The sequence below is a fragment of the Chlamydomonas reinhardtii genome, chromosome 7 (genome assembly GCF_000002595.2).
Source record: "Chlamydomonas reinhardtii strain CC-503 cw92 mt+ chromosome 7, whole genome shotgun sequence".
In the NCBI taxonomy this organism is placed as follows: domain Eukaryota; kingdom Viridiplantae; phylum Chlorophyta; class Chlorophyceae; order Chlamydomonadales; family Chlamydomonadaceae; genus Chlamydomonas; species Chlamydomonas reinhardtii.
Genome location: NC_057010.1, coordinates 1,357,971 through 1,376,659, shown reverse-complemented (window position 1 = coordinate 1,376,659; position 18,689 = coordinate 1,357,971). Strand labels below are relative to the sequence as shown.

The following is an 18,689-nucleotide window of genomic DNA, read 5'->3' as shown; positions in this document are numbered from 1 at the left end:
CGGGCTTTATCGATTGCCTTCAACACAGATATATGCATAGGTGCAGTTAAGCTACTGTCTGGCCTGGTATGGCGTGTCCTGGCGAACGCGACATTTAGATGTTCGAGGTCGGCCCCGGCTCGATTCAATGCCCCCGGGTTACTCTAATGACCTTATGTGTGGCATAAGATGCTATAGGAAAGGTATTGGGCTGGGGACACGACCGGCCCGTAGGGCCGTGCGCGAGTGGGACCCGCTTGATTGAACGGAATGCAATGGGAACTGCCAAAGTGCCGATTGGATCCAACGAACACCGGACGACGCTACTCAGCACGGGGTCCGCTTCACGCGGCGGTAGTTCACGCGGCGGTATGCGGTTGTACTGTATGCATGAGGCGAGTGAAGGAGCTCTGTTGTACATTGCAAGCCTGCTGGATCCATCAATGCAGGGGTCGTATCTTGTTTTTGGGGTAATGTCTAGCTCCAGACAAAAACGGCCGGGTGGCCGCCGTCTTTTGTCTGGGCACATGGCGGTTTGGGGGCTTCTCCATAGGAATTCAGACAAAGCCGGTCCCAAACCCGGGCCAACAAAGTCTCGCCCCAGACATTAGCCCCCGGAAGGAATGTCTAGGAAACGGCCAAAATGGCCGATTAATGTCTGGAGACATTAAGATAGGAGCCCTGCATCAATGCTTTGCGTCCTCTCCGTCTTCAGCGTACATCGCGCCATGACTACCCCGCGCTGCTGCCTGCGCTGCCAGCAGCCCATCACAGATTGACGTCACTGGCTTTGTGGTCATTGCGTGCCCGCCGCGACGTGTGTCCTGAACTTCCCAACACTGCCCACATGCCTGCTCTGGCCCCCGTCGGCCCACCACTCCTCCAACAATAACGCACAGCCAGGCTGCTGCTTCCACCTCGCCGCCTCCTCACACACACTACCTCCACCCCCCAGCCAGCCCCGTATGCGCCGCTGCCTCGCTGCCTGCCTGCCTTCCTGCCTGCCTCGCGCCTCACAGCTCCCTCAACACGGTGTTGGGCCGGAGGTAGTCCAGCAGGCTGTTGTCGGCGCCCGTGCCGAAGCGCCAGCCCTCCGGCAGCACCTCCTTCTTGCGCCCTCGCACTAGCGCGCCCAGCGCCGCCTCCCGCGCCTGTGCCTCGGTGCGGATGTTGTTGGTGGCAGCCACCAGACGGCCCTCGTAGAACAGCAGCAGCCTGGGGGCAGTAGGTGAGTAGGGGGAGGGGCGAGGAAGGGGCGGGCGTGACTATGGTACTGAGAGACGATGGCGGTCGTGAACAGGCGCAGGGGGGTGGGCAGGAGGTGCAGGAGGCGCGGGAGGAGTGGAAGTGCGGGGGACTGGAGGGGTGTGGGAGAGTCGCGAATTGGAGAGGTGGGTTTAGGACTGGATGCTGCAATGCAGAGTTGGTGGCCACGTGGCTTGTGTAGTGCGCAGGTTCTTATGCAGTCGCCCGGTGAAGCACAGTGGCCGCCGAGGCAAGTCAAGTTCTCTGTCTACTCACATTGGCACTGTCCGGAAGCCGTATCGGTCTTGCAGCAGGTTGCCCTCGCTCGCGTCTACTTTCCACATCTGTAACAGCAGGCGCATGCAGAGGGCACGCACACGGTTACGCGAGCCGCAGCATGGGTAGTGGCGGTTGAGGCATGGTCGGCATATGTTATTATTCATGTGGCTTTGCGCCTGCTGGGACCCCTGCAGACCCTCAGTCAGCAACGCGGCGTTGGCCGCGATCCGGGCGCCTGCCTGCCACCCCACCTCCCATCTCCCGCATCTTTCCTAGCTCCCCACCTCGCGCACCCCACCCGCCCCACACCGCCCACACCGCCGCACGCCCCCACCTTTATCCGCGCCGCCTCACTCCCACTCCTCGCCGCCGCCTCCTCCGCCAGCGCCCCGTTGGCTGCCTCCAGCTGCGCCTCCACCTTGGCACACACCGGGTTCCAGTCCGCCAGCACACACAGCACCTGCAGCGTGTCGCCGGGCGCCGTGGGCCCAAACACCGCCGTGTCCAAATCCTTCAGCCGCATCCACGGCAACTTGGCGCGCCTGTAACGCAGCGTGTGTTCGTGGAGGGCCATCTCATGATACTGGCTCCGTCACAACAGTTGTTTACCTGAAGAGATGCGTGGGCATGCGTACGCTGGCGAGGGTCGCCACGAGCAGGCTTACTCCGCTATATGCACCGTTGCTACCTTTGCAAGGCATCCCGCTCGCCCAGTCCCCACCACTCCACGGCGGATGTGCATTTCTGAGCGCACGTTGGATATGATTTCCAGAACCCCTGTCACTATATCCCGCTACACCACGTAACATTGCCTCCCCTCCCCACCGCCTCCCCTGCCTGTCCCATTGTTGTAACCTTGCAATTCCCACCGCCTCCCTCCCCTCCCCACCTGGCCTTATGCCGGATTTTATCCGCATCCACGCCGCGTAGCGAGCTCGCGAACCGCCTCTGCGTCTTGCTCAGCTCTGGGCTGCCGTAGTCATCCAACACCAGCCGCCCGCTCGACCCCATCACCAGGCTCGTGGTCCCCAAGCTTCCCCCGCCCCCTCCCGCCGTGCCGCGCGCCAGCGTCCCCGCCGAGGCGGACCGTGCCGTGCCGTACAGCACCCGCGGCAGCGTGTCAATGTAGCCCAGGCGCGTGTCCAGGTTGCGCAGCTCGGAGACGGTGGCGGAGAGGTCGCTGGCAGGATCCAGGTTGCGGAGCGCCTTGCGCAGCGAGCCCACGCCCGGCCGCTCCGTCTCGGTGCGGTGCGGCCCCGGCGGCACGTACACGCTGCCCACCGCCTACAGGGGTAAGAGGGGTAGCCGCCTATTAAGTCCAAGTGCGTGTGTCAGGGGTTGGGGCAGAGCGGGCGCCCCACCAAATCTCAAAGGCATAGACACAAGCACACAGAAGAGTCAATCTCCCTTGGGCCACAGGCATGTTCCCTTGCCACAAGCGTCGGCCCGCCCCCCTGACCAGTGGGGACCCTGGTACCTTGCGGTTTTTTTAAACACACCATTCCTCACGCTACCCTCACACACGCACGCACCTGCTGCCGCTGCCGAATGGCCGCAACGTCCAGCTCTAACCGCCCGCCCTGCGTGCACAACACCGTCCTGAGGTCAGACGCAGTTCCCGGGTCCCACATGCCGCTTCGCACGATACAGGGCAGACACAGTGCTCAGTGTATACGGTGTATTCAGGTACTGCAGGGCAGCAGGCGCACTCGGCCCCCCGCCACCACATCACCCACACAGTAGCCACACAGCTCCCACGCGTTAACCATTCCCACCCCGCACAGCACGCACGCGCGCTCACCTCCTTGGTCCCGAGCACCTTGGAGGTGTAGGGCGCCTCCGTCCGCCTCAGCGCCTCGCCGCACTGCCACTCGTGGCGGCCCTCGGGCCCGGCAAACACCGCGATGATGTTCTGGCGGTTGGTGAAGCGCACGCTGATGCATTCCGTGACGTCCAGCCTGGACCAGGCGGTGAAGGGGTAATGGCGAACGGGGCAATTGATTAGGTGGCGTTGGTGGTGATGGTGGTGGTGGTAGTGATGGTGGTGGTGGTGGTGGTGGTGGTGGTGGTGGTGGTGGTGGTGGTGGTGGTGGTGGTGGTGGTGGTGGTGGTGGTGACGGAAGGGTGGTTGGGTGTGGCGTGCGGTATCCGCCCACGCCGTACAATATGCAGTCCCAGCCCTCCCGTCTCCTCGACATGCTTCCTGCTACCCTGCAAGTCCCTTCCCTCCTGGTCTGCACCGCACCTGCCCCGCAGGCCGCAGCCCCGCAACCCCACCAGCCCGTGTATGTGTGTGCGGCTCCGCTGCCTGCCTCCCCCTTACACCGTGTGCATCCCTCACACAAACCCGCACTCACGAGATGACCTCCTGGCTGGTCCTGGGGAACTTTATCCGCTCCACCACATTGCCCTTCTTGTCAGACAGCGTGTAGCCCGACTCCGTCACCACCAGCCTGCGAGCAGGAAGTTCACGAGCACTCACTTGGGTCCGACTCCATGCGGCCCCGCTAATCCCATAATTACGTCCGGAGGTGCCTATAGACAGCGCAGCATGGGGCCGCCATGAGCGCTGGTTCGCTGCCGGGGGGCGCGCGGAGCCGTCTTCCCCTTGCAGCATCAGCGGCTGAGAGTTGGGTGGCGAGCTGCCGTCTGGCATTGTGGTGGACCTGGCGGCGCTGGTGGTGCTGGCGGCAGCCGGCGCCGGCGCTGCAGCGGTCCGTTGCTGGCTGGCGTTGTGGAGCTGCACGGGGGCTGGGCAGCGTCTCCGTGCTAACGCCTGCTGCATACCCCCTTCAGCCGCTTGCCCGCCCACAGTTGAGGCTCACCATGGCCTGCCGTTGAGGTAGTTGACGCCGCCGACTCCTTTGGAATCGAAGCTTGCTAGGATTTGAGAGTTTTTGCTGCGATTTGAAGGTTGGGGACCAGATGAGTGTCACCGCTACGGGTAGCCGGCACAAGGCACGTGCAGGCATCCTGCCCCACCGCCCACCGCAGGTGGCACGACATGCCCCAACGCGCCTCTTCCCTCTGGCTGGTCCAATACCCCCCCTGTGCCCCCCTTTTATGTCCGCACCTGTCGCTCATGAAGGTGACCACAAACCCAGCTGCTTGTTTACATGCCACCACTGCGATGTTGCCGCTGGGGTAGTGTATGATACCCTCAGTCGGCTCCATAGCGTTCGGCTCCTTGCCAGACATTCCTTTTATCATTAAGTGTTCAATCACCGGGTGTTACGTTAAAGCTGGCCAGGTGGGCAGCGCGCTGGTGCCCATTCTGGGACCACTTTCCAAAGGAGACAAGTCCCCGATATTGACACAGTCGTATGATGTAGCAGGATGGCAAATAGCTGTGGGATAATATGCCCAGGCGGTAACTCCTCGGCGAGTGAATTTCACTTAGAGCGCGGCCTGCAGTAAGCCCTTCTCTGCTTCGAAGCGCCTGTACGTATAATACGGTCCGACTTAGTAAAGGAAATATCGCGTATACCGGTAGTGGACCTTTCCACCCCATTCACATTGTGGCACGGCCCCACGGCACCCGGCCTCCCTCACTCCTCAGGCCCTCTACCGGTGCTCTCGCGGCCAATCGCCAAGTCGGAGGGAACCCGCTGTACCTGCTTAAGCATAGCTTAATGCGGCCCCTCAGTTCGAGTGCTGACCTCCTTTGCTGCTACCGACGTGTTGCCTGGGCAGTGCTGCGTGGCGGTAAAGCCCCTTAAAGCCCCCGGAAGGACCCCGTCGCTCTGTCAGCTGTCTTGCCCAGTCGCCGGTCCCCGTCTCAGCGACGACGCCCTTCTCGCCCCAAGACCCTGGACCCTCAAAATAACAAAGAAATCTTGCCAGGTAAGTTGCAAAGGCACGGTCAAACGGCGCGACTCAGCACAGTCAGCAAGCTAGGCGCCCTCCCTGTTAACTGTGCGGCATGCCAGCCCCTGTACGCTGACCTGAAATGCCCTATGTGACCTTGGCCTGACCATACTTGTGTCTTTGTTCCACTTCACAGAGCAGCTATGTATCTACCTAAACCTGTCCTGACCTCGCTCCCATGCCAACGCTCAACGCGCCCCTAGCCACGCTCCGCCGCCAGCGTCTCTGCTCACTCCTATCCCCTCCCAGCAGGTCCGTGGAGCTTCCGGCAGCTCCCCATGCCTCGTGCCTGCAATGCGCTCCCGAGGACAACCAGACCGGCCCACATCACTTGGCCGCGGACACGTTGGTCTGGAAGGTGTAGTCGCTGGTCCCCGTCTCCCGCTCCAGGAGGTAGTACAGCCGCTCCTGCGAAGCGAAAGGTGGCCGCGGAGGCGAAAAGGGAGGCAGCTCTCGCACGGCAGCTGGTCACGGTGCTAGGCTGCTGGCCGATTGCAGGACCGCATGCCGCAATAACACCGCCGTGCAACAACCTGCCAACGCCCGGAGGCCAATGCCCCGCACGCCCTTCAGCAGCACCATACCTTGTCCTGGTCGTCAAGCTTGCCCCTGACCTCAAATCCAAGTCCCAACCCCGCCTTGCCCTGATCCCTGTCTCTGCCCCAGCGAAACCTCGCCACCTCACGCCCGCCCGCACATCCGCCCCTCGCCCACAATCCATACTGAAACCCTAGCTGTGCGCCCGCCGACAACACCCGACAACCCCAGCTACCCAGCTCATTCCCTCCTCCCCGCACTTCCATGTTTGATACAAACCGTTCGCATGAATGGCTAACCCCCATTACCACCCGCCCCCTCCTCGGACCCACCCCATGGACCCGCCCCGGGCATCCGTCCGCACCTGGCTGGCTGGGATGCGGCCCACCACCTTGACCCCCACCAGGTCGGGCATGTAGAGCGGGATGTGCTGCACCACGCCGCCGCTGTCCGGGAACACGTTGTAAATCTTGAAGCTGCTGCGGATCCCCTTCTTGTACACCGCAATACACACGCCGCGGTACACCACCACCTTGCGCTCCGCCTCCGGCACCATCATGCGCACCTCCAGAACGTCGCCCGCCCGGAACTCGGGGAGCGGCCGCGCCGCCCGCACCCGCTCCATCTGCTCCCGCTCCAGCACGTGCATCAGGAAGCCCATGCGCCGCGACACATGGGCGCGCCGCTGCAGCGCGCGCGTGGGCGTCCAGGGTGTGTATTGAGCCGGCGTGGTGGTGGGCCGCTGCGCCAGCTTGGGCGCCAGCGTGTAGGGCTGCACCGGGGGGCGCAGATCGCGTAGCACCCGCTGCGGCAGGCTCAGCCGCGGCAGCCCGCTGGGCGGCGAGCGACCCCCGCCGCTGCGGGCGCTGGAGCCGCTGGCGGAGGCCACCGGATGCCCGCCATCGCCGAGGAGCTCTGACAGCTGCGCGTCGCCGTTTAGAGGGCTTGCTGCTGGTTCATGCGGCGCTGCTGTTGATGCATACGCCGCTGATTCATCCGACTTCGCCTGCGCTGGACTGCTTGCGTTCACGTCGCCTCGCGCTGATGCCCCGGCTCCCGCCGACCAAAACCTCCATCCAGTTCCTAGCGCTTTATATGCAGCGCCCGTTTCCTTGATCGATTCTATTGATGACTGGAGCGCAAGAGAGCTGGTCGATGCCGAGTAGTGCGACAGCGCGCGAGGGCCAGAGGCCCCCAGTGACGCTAGGAGGGCCCCAAGCATAATATAATGTGGCTGCTGAGCAAAGTTTGAGAGGGCGAAAGCAACTCGGCAATCAAGTCCGGCCACGTCAGGAAGAAACGATATTATCAAGCATCAGGGAATTATATGCTTTTAACAGTTAACTTGCTTGTGGAGACTGTGCTCCGCTGGTGCAATGATCCCATGGCCGAAAGCTCGGCGCTTTGGGCCCTGATTTCAAACCTATGCATTGCTGACCCTTCATAGACTGCTCTTACTTCGTATTCATTGCTAATCAGCAGCTGGGCCCTAGAGCGGCCCTTCCAAAATTCGTCAGAGTATGCAGACTGCTGCAACAGGCTTGCCCCGGAGCACAACTATGAAACGGTAGCAACTGTTGTTATAAGCGCCGGCTGGGCGCGCTCGAGAGGCCAAGGAGTGGGAGAAAACGATGGAGGGCCTTGCTTTGGACCGTGACCTGCGCCCGCTGGGCAATTCAAAGCTGCTAGTGGAGGCAAAGAATGTGCAGGTCGTCTGGGCGCGCGTTAAGGGCTATCCGCCCTGGCCGGTGAGTTGCTGAGTGAGAGTCGGCATCGCGGGAGACACCAGTCAGCGGGCGCGAGGCTCCGCAGCTGGCTAGGCACCTTCATCTTTGCCTCTATGTGACTGTGAATGAGGAAACCCGCCCTGACATGCACAGGCGCAAGTACTGAGCGAGGCCGCAGCCCAGAAACGCAAAGACCTCGGGCAGGAGCGTCACAGCAAGGACAGCAGCGTGCCTGTAATGTTCTTCGGCACCGTTGAGGTCGCTTGGGTGAAGGATGTGGACATTATCGACTTCAAAGAGGGGATCCACAAAGGGTACTTTGCCAAGAAAATGCCAGCGTTCAGGCTGGCGCTGGAGCAGGCAAGTCTCGAGTGTCTTCGTTGGCACCATGGAATAGAATTCGTCGTATTCACAAAGACAAGCGCGGTGCATTTGGGGGGGTTTGGGGTGAGCATGTGGGGCTCCCGGAACTGACGCGAGCGCCTAGAGCGCCCAAGAAGGGACCATCGCAACTGTGTTCAGACAATTGTTGCAGCCATGATGTCTGACGCGCCCTCGGCCTCGTTGCTCGCCCCCAAACAGGTATGCGACTTCCTGGCCCTCGACCGGAAGCGGAAGGCGCCGGCGAAATGGTGGTGCCGGCCACCCTCTAACGGTGTGTATACCGTTAACAAGGAAGTTGTGGTGGTGTTGGTGGTGGCAGGTGTCGAAAGGGCGCGGCACAACGGCGAGTTGGCGGGGTCCTGTCAGCTCGGGGGTCGCCAGCGGGGGTGCCTCGGGTGAGCGTTGGCTGACCTACGCGGACTATTCTTGCAGCTGTGACAGGAATTGGCGATGGGGGGTTGCCTGCCTGCTATAGGGCGTTCACACTTGAGGAGGGAGGGCAAGGCCAACTGGGTCGGCTGCCATGCCAGCTGTACGGCGGAGCCCTAACGCTGTGCCCTACTGCTGACCGCAGGCTATGAGGACGCGGCAGATGGCGCAAACAAATCAGGCGCAGCGGCAGGGAGCTCAGGCCGGGGCACTCAGCGGCAGGAAGCAGTGAAGAGCGCCAAGCAGCGGGCTGCGACGCCGGAGTCTTCGTCCTCGGAGGAATCCTCGGAAGAGGAGGAATCCAGCGAGGAGGAGTCCTCTTCAGATGAGGAGGAGGACGTGAGCGAGCGTGCTGCACCGGGCAAGAAGGGTAGCAGCAAGGCTGCCGGGGCCAAGGTTGCGGCGGGTGGCTCCAAGCCCAAGGAGGCCGCCGCCGCAGCCAAGGCCCGTGACAACCGGGCGGCGCGCGACAAGCCCGCGCCCACCAGCGGTGCTGTGAAGCCGCAGGCAGCTGCCTCGGATGCGACGAAAGACTCGAAGGCGCAGGGACAGGGCAAGGCGGGCAAGCCTGCTGCCCCCAAGGACGACGCGCCTTTGCCCGCGCGCAAGCGGGTTAAGGTCGAGTCCTCTGGGGGCGGGGCCGTGGGGCCGGCTGGGTCGGCCCCGCCCCCGCGGCCTGGGGTGGCCAAGGCAGCTGTGGTCGATCTGGTGGGGCTGCCCTCGGGAGAGGTCGATGCCTTCAAGCTGCCGGCCGAAATCCGCCGCCTGGCGGGTATCCGGCTGACCGTGCCGAAGAAGCCGGGCAAGGCCGAGGACTCGCCGCGGCGTGGGGGCCAAGATGCGTCGGGGGCCGCCGTGAAGCGGGAGGACGGCAGCCGCGTGACTCGTGCCAGCCGTGACGCAGCACGTCGCCCCGAGTCAGGGCGGGGCGGCACGTCCGGCAAGGAGACCCGCAAGCGCGCTCGCCGCAGCAGCGGCAGCGATGATGATGCGGAGTCCTCCTCGGATGCTGACGACGATGAGGAGCAGGAAAGCAGCGGTGAGGAGGCGGGGTCCGAGGAGGAGGGTGAGGGTGAGGAGAGCGGGCGCGAGGCCAGCGGAGAGGAGGATGACGAGGACACCAGCAGCGACAGCGAGGAGAGCGAGGACGAAGAGGTGGCTGCCATGGCGCGGCGGGCCAGCCGGGAGGCGGCAAATACGCCCAAGCGGCTGACGCGCTCTCAGAACAAGCGGTCGCTGCGGTCGCGTGACCGCAAGGCCGAGCGTGGCCGTGAGCTCGCGCGTGCCGGAGCGCCGCAGCAGCCGGGGGACAGGCGCACCAGCTCCCGGTTGGGTCCTGGCAAGTCGGTCAGCCCTGGCAGCAAGCCCGCTAAGAAGGCGAAGGGGGTGAGCGGGGACGACGATGACGAGGATGAGGATGACGACGATGAGGAGGAGGACGACGAGGACAGCAGCAGCAGCGGGAGTGAGGTTGAGGTGGCGGCCACCGCGGCGAAGGAGCGGCCGCCGCCATCGTTCCGGCAGCTGCGCTCGCAGACCACCAGCCCGGACGCGGCACACCGGCAGCAGCCGCAGCGCAAGGCGCACAGCGGACCTAGCCCCGACAAGGCGAAGCGCGCCGCTGCCGAGGCCGCTTCCGAGTCGGAGGCCAGCAGCAGTGAGTCGGAGGAGGACGAGGCGGAAGACACCGAGGACGCGGGCGCAAAGGGCAAGCAGCAGCCGAAGCGTAGCGCTGCACCGGCGGCGGCGCCAGCGGCGGCTGGCTCCGGCAAGGCGGTGCCGCTGGAGCTGCGGCGCCTGCAGGCAGACCTGTCAGCGGCGCCATCCGCTCTCGACCTCTCGGAGCGCCGCACGCTGCGAGACCGGCCGTCGCCGGCCAGGCGCCCGCCTGCCTCCGGCTCGGCGGCGCCCACGCCGACCCAGACCGGCGGCACCGCGCACGCCGGCAGCAAGCGCGGCGACAAGCACGGCTCAGACGACGAGGCGGCCATGTCGCCTGAGGCGGAGGACGTGGGTGCGGCACAGCAGCGGGGCTTGTCGCCGCGTCGCCAGGCGGCGGAGCATTCGATCAAGAGCGAGCCCTCGCCCGACACTGGCAAGGCGGAGCAGGACAAGCCGGTGCCGGGCGCGGCGGCGGGTGCGGAGGGCCAGAGCAGCATTGGCGCTCCGGTTGCGGCGGCCGCGGCCACGCAGGCGGGTGGGGCCATGGCTGCCGCGGTGCCGGTCAAGAAGAAGCCGCCGTCGCTGGGCGTGCCGGCGCCGGCGCGGTCATCGGGGCATGCCATGGCGCGTCAGCTGCCCGCCATCATGCCCGCACCCGGCTCTGTCGCTAACCGTGTCGCGGGTGCCACGCCGGCAGTCTCTGCTGCCGTCAGCGGCATCAGCGCAGGCGGCGGCACGTCCACCGCCGGCGCGGTTCCGCCCTTGGCGGCGGTGGTGGTGGTTTCCAAGAAGCCGTCGTCGGGCCCTCCCACGCGCCTCGCCATAATGGAGCGCAGCCTCGACGCGGGCACAGCCGCCTCCACCGACCTGCCGGATGCGGTGTCGGCAGACGGCGAGGCGGATGCCCGTCACGCCTCATCGCCCGACGTCGCGGCGGTTGCGGCGGTGGTGGCCTCGGACAAGGGGCAAGTGCCGCGCTCGCCTGGGGGCGGTGCGGCGGAGGAGGCCGATGTGGCAGAGGAGGAGGACCAGCAGGAGGCGGCGGCGCTGCATGCCACCGAGGAGCTGGACGCAGTTGACGAGGTGGACGGCCTGCAGCAGGCGCAACACGACCGGCAGCAGGCGCAGCAGCAGGCGCAGCACTCGACCCACATGGCAACGCAGGATGTGACAGCGCAGCAGGCTGTGCGGCCGCGGGCAGCCCCGCCGGTGCGCGGCAAGCAGGAATGTGAGCGCCCGGTGGCGGCTCAGCAGAAGCAGCAGGAGGCGGCTGCGGGCGGGGACGCCATGGATGTGGACCCTCCGAATGTGCTGGAGGCGCACAGCCATCTTCGGAAGCAGTTCGTCGGCAGCTCGCCTGCCGGGTCTGGTTGTCACGGCGGCGCCGTGGTGTCAGCGGGCAGGGCGACGCAGGCGGCGGCTTCCCTGCCGCCCCGGCACGAGGCCCGGCCGTCGACAAGCCGCTCTTCCGCGCACGAGGCGCCGCACCGGGACACCGCAGCGCGGTCCGGCCTGCACAGGCAGCCGCCGGTGCCGGTGCCGGCGCCACAGCCGTCCACACGGCAGGCGTCCACGGACGGCGGGGGGCGGCGGCAGACCGGCAGCCGGCCGTCTTCGCCGGTGCATGAGGAGGCGCTGCTGGCGGAGGAGCAGCTGCCGGACAATGCGGATGAAGCCAAGGCGGGCGAGGCCGCGCCCGCGGTGTCGGCGCCGGCTCCGGCGCTGTTGCGGCCGCACCTGCCTGCGGGAAGCCTGGGCAGCCTGGACCTGCGGGTTGCGGCCGGCGCCGTTGGCGTGGTGGGCGCGGTGCAAGCCGTGGACGGGGCGCTGCATCAAGCGCGGCGCTCCGGCGGCGGAGCCGCGGGCGAGAGCAGCAGCAATGGGCGGCCGCCGGAGGCGCGTGGGCCGCGAGGCAATGGCGGCGGGCGGTCGGCCCAGGTGGAGGATGTGGCGCGCGCCCAGGCGCGGGAGCTAGAGGAGCTGGGTGAGGTCGCGGCGGCGCTGGCAGGCCTGGCCGGACCGCAGCGGGCGGAGCCGCCTCGGCCGCAGCTCCAGCGCCCACCGCTGGTGGTGATGCCGGAGCGGTTCGCCGCATACACCGGCCCTGCGTCGGGCAACTCGGACGGCGGCGGTGACCGCGCGCGCGGCGGGCCGCGGTCCGCGCGCGGCGGTGGCGGCGGTGGTGGCGGCGGCGGCCGTGAGCGCGAGCGCGGGCCGGGCGGCAGTGCCTACGGCGGCAGCAGCTCCCGGGAGCAGTCGGTGGCGCAGCCGAGCGAGCGGCTGGCGTCCATGCCCAAGGACTGGCGGTGGCCACAGGCAGAGCCCATCCTGCCGGCGCAGGACACGCCGTTCGGGCTGCCGCGCGACTGGATCGCGTCGCGGCCGCCGCGGTACGAGGCCATCCGGCGCAACCTGTGGTACTCGCGGCCCAAGCCCAAGCGCCTGCCCAAGGTGCGCATCGGGGCGGCTAGCTAGGGTTGTTCTGGCCAGGTTTGGTTTGGCATGCAGTGTCTCTTGGGCAGGGTGGGGCTACGGTTGTGGTTGACGCATTATGCGCTGGGCTGAAACCTGTGTGTGCTTGTGCTTACGCCTTGGGAATGGCAGGACGAGATCCAGGTGTGTGGCTGCCGGCCTCCGCCGCTGGCGCCACCCGGCGAGCCGCAGCGCATGGGCTGCGGCCCCAACTGCCTCAACCGCCTGTCCTCCGTCCTGTGCGACCCCAAGGTGTGCCGTCGCCGGTGGCTCGGGACAATGCTCATAGAACTAGGCTGCTTGCGCATTTGCTGGAGCCTTTCGCGTGCTTACTGTTCTAGCTTTCGCGACGATCTGGGTACGGCATGTAGCCGCAACAGGGCATGCGCCGCGGCCCCCCGCCCGCCGCTGCCTGCTATCTGAACCCCTGCGTGCTACTTGATCCGCTGCAGCTGTGCCCGTGCGGCGAGCTGTGCAGCAATCGCTCGCTGCACCTGCTGCGGCCGCCCAAGACCGAGGTGTTCCGCACGGAGAACCGCGGCTGGGGCGTGCGCGCCATGGAGCCGGTCACCAAGGTGGGTAGCACGCCATTGATCGTCGTGTCTAGTTGTTGCTGCCGCACGTCTCGCCGCCCATTCTTGTTGGCGGGCTGTGTGGGGATAGGCGAGGGCGTGGTGTGTGGGCCCTCTTCTTGGCCTGGCCCTCGGGCCGCCGCGCGGCTGCCCCAGTAGCGATGTGCGCCTGGCGGCCTCAAGTCCAGCCTTGCGCCGCCCCTCCACACCTGCCTCGGCACCTCAACACCATGCTGCTTCCTGCCCGCCCCCCTGCCTGCCTGCCCGCCTGCCCTCCCTGTTGCGCGGTGGTGCGCAGGGCCACTACATCATCGAGTACGCGGGCGAGGTGATTGACGAGCGCGAGCTGGGCCGCCGAATGGACCACGCGCGCATGAACGGCGAGCAGCACTTCTACATCATGGAGCTCAGCGCAGGTGCGTGCGTGGGTGCGTGGAGGGTGGGTGGTTGCGTGGGTGGGCGGGGCGGGTAGCAGGTACATTTGTAGCATGCCACCTGGGGGCTCCGGCGGTTGCAACGCATTACCACATGGCAACAGGTTGGGTTTTCGGATACTACGGTACCAGGTGAAATGCAGCACAAGGGCACGAAGGGCACCGGCGGCTGGGAGGGCAGGACAGGGACTGTGCAGAAGAGATTTGGCAGGGCCTGGAAAGGGGGGCGAGGGACCGGAAGAGGGTAGCGCGAAGCAGAGCGGGTTGGCTAGGAGGGCGGGGCGAGCAGTCATGCTAGTCGGGGCTGGTAGGGTAGCGTCCCGACCCACATTGGCGGCCACACGCGCACTGCCTCCATCGCGTGAATGGCCATGCATGTGTGGGCGACATCACAGCCGTCCTGGGCTAGAGCTGCGGGAGCCCCCTACCCCGTGGGCACTGCGGTGTAGAACTTTGGGACACATCCTGCCTCGACGCCAACCGTTTTTCCATTGTCGTGGTACGGCGGCGTATATCCAGCGTACAGGGCTCAACCCCAACCCCACAACGGCCTCCTTCCCCCCAATATTCCTGCTTTCACCCACCCGCCGCGCAGGCCTGTACATCGACGCGCGCCGCAAGGGCAACACCGCGCGGCTGATCAACAGCAGCTGCGAGCCCAACTGCGAGACGCAGAAGTGGCACGACGCCGCGACCGGCGAGGTGCGCGTGGGCATCTTCGCGCTGCGTGACATCTTGCCCGGCGAGGAGCTGGAGTACGACTATTCGTTCCAAACGTACGGCTCGCTAAAGCCCAGCGCCGCCTCGTTTGTGTGCATGTGCGGCGCCAAGAACTGCCGGTGAGCACTGGGGCGGGGGAGGGGGGGGCGGGGGAGGGGCGGGGGAGGGGCGGGCTGGGGCTGTGGGCGCTGGGGTGGCGCGCGGCGGGGCGGGGCGGGATGGGGCTTGAGTTTGGCGTGGTCGCAATGAGTTGGGGTGCATCGGGCGGACGGCGGCGGGTGTGGGCCGCTGCAGTGCCCTCCAGTAAAGCCGGGACGGGACGGCGCCCAGCTTGCCCGCCCACATACGCTCCTTGCCGACTCCTGCTTCCTCCCCATCACCACCCCATCACCACCCCACCCCCGCCACACGCCCCGCCTTCTCCTCCTCCTCCTCCTCCTCCTCGCAGCGGCACCATGGACCTGCACCCCGAGAAGCGGCGCGACCTGGGCCGGCGCGTGGAGGTGTTCTGGGACGCGGACGGGCAGTACTACAAGGCCGTCATCACCGCCTACCACCCCACCAGCCGCAAGCACACCGTCATGTACGAGGACGGCGGCACCGAGAAGCTGTGCCTGGACGAGGTGCCGCACAGGTGGGCGGGCGGGGGCGGGGGCGGGCGGGCGGGGGCGGGGGCAAGGGCGGGTGGAAGTTTCAAGATTTGTAATCAAGGAGTGGTCAGGACTTGTGATCAGGGAGCGGGGGGGGGGGGAAACGGGGCGGGGTACGGCTTTGGGCACAGCTGGAGGGCGCGGGACTGAAGGCTGGCAGGTGAAGAGCTGTACGTTTCTCGAGCGGCCCAGATTAGCAGTCCGATGACATGGACGCGGACGCAACCAGATTGCTGGCAGCTGTCGTCTTCTGACCTTCGACAACACGTTTAACGCAGGTGGCTGGATGAGGAGAACCGGGCCTCACCCGCCAAGCGCGCAAGCCAGACCGGCGACTCGGCCAGCAACGCCGCGGCGGGAGCCGCTGGCACGGCGGCCAAGGCTGCGGCGCCGCACCAGCCCGGTGCCTCCTCCTCCGTGCCCGCGGAGCCCTCCACCGCAGTGGCGGCGGCGGCGGCGGCGGCGGGCGCGCACCCCGTCGTGACCACGACCGGCCGCATCGTGGGCGGCATGCCAGCGCCGGCCGTGGCGGTGACGCAGCCGCCCACACGCGCGGTGGTCACCACAGAGCAGCGCGTCAGCCTGCCGCCGCTGGGTGGCGGCGGCGGCAGCAGCAGCGCAGCTGCTGCCGCGGCGGCGGCGGCGGCGGACGCCGCCGGCAGCGCGGCACCGAGCAGCAGCCGCGAGGCGGGCGGCGACCACGAGGTTCACCTGCCGCTCAAGAAGCGGCCGCGCCTGATGCAGCCGCCGGGCTCCGGCTTCGCAGCGATGGCGGCGGAGCGCGTGGGAACCTCCGGCGGCGGCGCCAGCGACGGCCACGGCACGGGCGCGGCGGCGGCCACCGCCTCGCACTCGGGCGCGGATGCAGAGGGCGGCGCGCTGGGCGGCGACCGGTTGGGCCGCGGCATCATGGGCGCCAGCAGCCGCTACCACGAGCCCTACAGCAGCCACCACCACCACCACCGCGAAAGCCGCGACCACCACATTGGCGGCGGCGGCGTGGCGGCGGCGGCCTCGGCGGCGGACGACAACCGCTCCGACGACGACGACCTGGACGAGTCGCTTCTGGAGGCGGCGGAGGCGGTGGCGGCGCTGCGCACCGCGCCCATCGGCAACCACGCCGCCTCCTCCCGCGGCACTGGCGGCGGCGGCCACGTGTCCCTGGTGCAGACGGCCAAGGTGGCCTCGCCGCGGCACGTGGTGGTGCACCGCTCCGGCCCGCCCAACGGCCTGCCGCCCACCAGCCGGCCCGGGCTGGCCAGCAGCTCCAGCGCCGGCCCCAGCCACGCACACGGCGGCGGGCAGTACGGCCACGGGCACGGGCAGTACCACCAGCCTAGCAGGCACCACTCCGCCACGGCGGCGGCGCAGCCGCAGGACTCCCAGTCCGACTACGACCACTACCACCACCCCCGCAGCGCCGGCGGCGGCCACGGCCACGGCGACGACTGGAACAGCAACCACCACCGCGACCACCACGGCCACTACGCGCGTGACCAGAACGGCCGCCGTGGCGGGGCAGCCGCCGCCGCCGCGGCAGCGGCGCTGGCGGAGCCGGCGTCCAGCGCCGGCGGCAACGGCGGCGGCGAGCGCGGCCGCGGCCGCGGCCGCGAGGGCGGTGGCAGTGGCCGCCGCGGCAACGGCGTCATCACGTATGAGGACTTGCTGTGGCGGCTGGTGGGGCTGGACCGGCCGCGGAACCTGCTGCCGCTGTTCAACCACAAGGACGACGAGGACGAGGACGAGGAGGAGGTGGGGGCCAACGGCAAGAACGGCCGCTACGCGCACATCGGGCCGCTGCACCCCTACGGCAAGCTGCTGCGCGCGCTGGAGGGCTCAGAGCTGCTGCCTCAGGCCGAGCAGCTGCGCAACCTGTACGCACAGCAGCAGCAGGCCGCTGCGGCGGCGGCGCAGCAGCAGCAGCAACAGCAGCAGGCGGCGGCACAGCGTCACGCGCAGCATACGTCTCCACAGCAGCAGCAGCAGCACGCGCATGCGGCGCACCACCACGCGGCGCAGCAGCACGCTGCTCCCCCTCCCCAGCAGCAGCAGCAGCACGCTCAGGCGGTGGCGCACGCGCACCACGCGGCAGCACAGTCAACGGCACCGCAGCAGCAGCACCAACATCAACACCAACACCATGCCAACCAACACCACGCATCCGCCGCGGCGGCTTCGGCTGCCGCTCATGCCGCCGCCCAGCATGCAGCGCAGTCGCACGCGCATGCGCACGCGCCGGCAGGCGGCACCGCCGCGGCCACGGCTGCGCACAGCTCTGCCGAGGCGCTGGCGCTGTCGGCCTGGCAGCACGCGGCGCAGCAGCACGCGCTCATGCAGGCCGCACACCACCAGCACGCGGCGGCGGCGGCGGCAGCAGCCATGGCGGCTCAGGCCCAGGCCGGCGGCACACACGCACTGCACGCGCTGCACCACCCCGCGCATGCTGCGGCGGCCGCCGCCGCCGCTGCGGCGGCAGCGCAACAGCCGCAGGCATCGCATGCGGCTGCAGCTGCAGCGGCGGCGGCCGCGGCGGCGGCGGCTGGCGGCATTCCCGCCTCGCACCTGGCGCAGTGGCAGCAGCTGGCGGCGCACGCGCAGCAGGGTCAGCTTGAGGCGCTAATGCACATGTACGCACACAACCCACACCAGGTGCTGGCGCTGGCGGCGGCGGCCGGCGGTCCGCCGCTGCGGAGCGCATAGCGCGGCAGCACGCTGCCGTGAGGCTGTTGTCGTGAGGCGCCTGCAACAGGACTGGCGTTCTGCGGCTTTGACTTCTACTAACACTGGACCGATTTCTTACATAGTGACATACCTAGCAATCTACAACTTGCCAACCGGCCTTACGATGCACTCCAAACACGAAGCCACGCCTGGGTGCATGTGTTATTCTTCTCGCTATGTATCTCAACGCGAGCATTGTCGGACTGTCGCCTCGCGTTGATTTTCACTCGCCTGCAACACCAACACATAAATTTTGGGGGAAGGCGCAAGCATGGAGGCGGGGAGCCGGGGTGCCGCACGTAGTCGGCATGCCCGTGAATAGTGGTGGGGAGCTTCCTACTGACGCAGGTGGCGCGGGGTGGAGGCAATGTGGTGCATTTGCAGAACTGGAGTGGACGTGTTTGTGTACCTGTGCGTGTGCGGAGTGAAGCGAGAGACGAACAAGCACTGGTGTCCAGCCCTTGGAAGAGAATGCGCCGTACGGGGGTTACGCCTCACGCGTGACGGGGTGCTGTGCGTGTCGGTTGAACGTAGGCTGGGCGACGGTGTGGGTGAGCAGCAGTGGTGCCGTGTGTACTTTGCACGTGCGGCGTACGGCGCGGCAGTCCTCGCAACTACCAACACTTTAACTGACACACGGGGATCTCAAACGGGCTTTCGCGCAACTGCCACCGAACAGGGGCGGTGCGTGGCGTGGTGGTTGGCGCGCGGCGCGGCGCGAGTGGGAGCTGACAGTTGCGCGGGGGCGCGTGTGGGAAGCTGCCTCCCCCCCCCCCGTGCTCGTGTACCCGTGCATCGTGCCGCCGACACCCGACACGGCGTTCTTCCTCCAGACCATGTCCGGCCCGAACTCTGGGCTTCCGCGCATGCAATCACCCTAAGATAAGACACTATCACGCGCCATCAACCCTACAAAAGTTGACTCCGCGCTCGTATCTTACGAAGGCAGGGGCGGCGTCAGTGGCCGAATTCCTTAAAATGGCTTCGTTTGGTTGACGAAACAGGCTGCCG

At 67.2% G+C, this 18,689-nt stretch overlaps 3 protein-coding genes across 3 annotated transcripts; 1 reads left to right on the top strand and 2 right to left on the bottom strand.

Annotated features, from left to right (window-relative positions):
• Window positions 1-523: 523 nt before the first annotated feature.
• Window positions 524-4,954, bottom strand: CHLRE_07g322550v5 (uncharacterized protein). The gene is made up of 9 exons (XM_001700811.2): window positions 4,577-4,954; window positions 4,329-4,403; window positions 3,861-3,956; window positions 3,305-3,461; window positions 3,036-3,083; window positions 2,393-2,787; window positions 1,838-2,045; window positions 1,501-1,568; window positions 524-1,194 (listed from the first exon to the last, which is right to left on the bottom strand). The coding sequence occupies exons 1-9, from the start codon at window positions 4,675-4,677 to the stop codon at window positions 993-995; spliced, it is 1,350 nt and encodes a 449-aa protein (XP_001700863.2). The 5' UTR covers window positions 4,678-4,954; the 3' UTR covers window positions 524-992.
• A 370-nt stretch (window positions 4,955-5,324) lies between these two features.
• Window positions 5,325-7,224, bottom strand: CHLRE_07g322500v5 (uncharacterized protein). Its single transcript, XM_001700810.2, has 2 exons — window positions 6,272-7,224; window positions 5,325-5,778 (listed from the first exon to the last, which is right to left on the bottom strand). Exons 1-2 carry the CDS (start codon window positions 7,127-7,129, stop codon window positions 5,698-5,700), a joined length of 939 nt encoding a protein of 312 aa, XP_001700862.1. The 5' UTR covers window positions 7,130-7,224; the 3' UTR covers window positions 5,325-5,697.
• A 140-nt stretch (window positions 7,225-7,364) lies between these two features.
• CHLRE_07g322450v5 (uncharacterized protein) lies at window positions 7,365-18,570 on the top strand. Its single transcript, XM_043063992.1, has 10 exons — window positions 7,365-7,655; window positions 7,788-7,994; window positions 8,217-8,289; window positions 8,593-12,560; window positions 12,714-12,833; window positions 13,034-13,156; window positions 13,452-13,569; window positions 14,183-14,426; window positions 14,756-14,941; window positions 15,236-18,570. The coding sequence occupies exons 1-10, from the start codon at window positions 7,539-7,541 to the stop codon at window positions 17,655-17,657; spliced, it is 7,578 nt and encodes a 2,525-aa protein (XP_042922560.1). The 5' UTR covers window positions 7,365-7,538; the 3' UTR covers window positions 17,658-18,570.
• Window positions 18,571-18,689: the final 119 nt, after the last annotated feature.

What these genes read in the sequence shown, in the direction of transcription:
- CHLRE_07g322500v5 (XM_001700810.2), bottom strand. Translation starts at nt 7,129, where the DNA reads ATGCTTGGGGCCCTCCTAGCGTCACTGGGGGCCTCTGGCCCTCGCGCG. An exon ending in GCCGCATCCCAGCCAGCCAG is followed by an intron (nt 5,779 to 6,271) that starts GTGCGGACGGAT and finishes TTCGCTTCGCAG; the next exon opens with GAGCGGCTGTACTACCTCCT.
- CHLRE_07g322550v5 (XM_001700811.2), bottom strand. Translation starts at nt 4,677, where the DNA reads ATGGAGCCGACTGAGGGTATCATACACTACCCCAGCGGCAACATCGCA. An exon ending in TACCTCAACGGCAGGCCATG is followed by an intron (nt 3,957 to 4,328) that starts GTGAGCCTCAAC and finishes TCCTGCTCGCAG; the next exon opens with GCTGGTGGTGACGGAGTCGG. An exon ending in ACCAGCCAGGAGGTCATCTC is followed by an intron (nt 3,462 to 3,860) that starts GTGAGTGCGGGT and finishes CGCCTGGTCCAG; the next exon opens with GCTGGACGTCACGGAATGCA.
- CHLRE_07g322450v5 (XM_043063992.1), top strand. Translation starts at nt 7,539, where the DNA reads ATGGAGGGCCTTGCTTTGGACCGTGACCTGCGCCCGCTGGGCAATTCA. An exon ending in TCAGGCTGGCGCTGGAGCAG is followed by an intron (nt 7,995 to 8,216) that starts GCAAGTCTCGAG and finishes GCCCCCAAACAG; the next exon opens with GTATGCGACTTCCTGGCCCT. An exon ending in CCGTCCTGTGCGACCCCAAG is followed by an intron (nt 12,834 to 13,033) that starts GTGTGCCGTCGC and finishes GATCCGCTGCAG; the next exon opens with CTGTGCCCGTGCGGCGAGCT.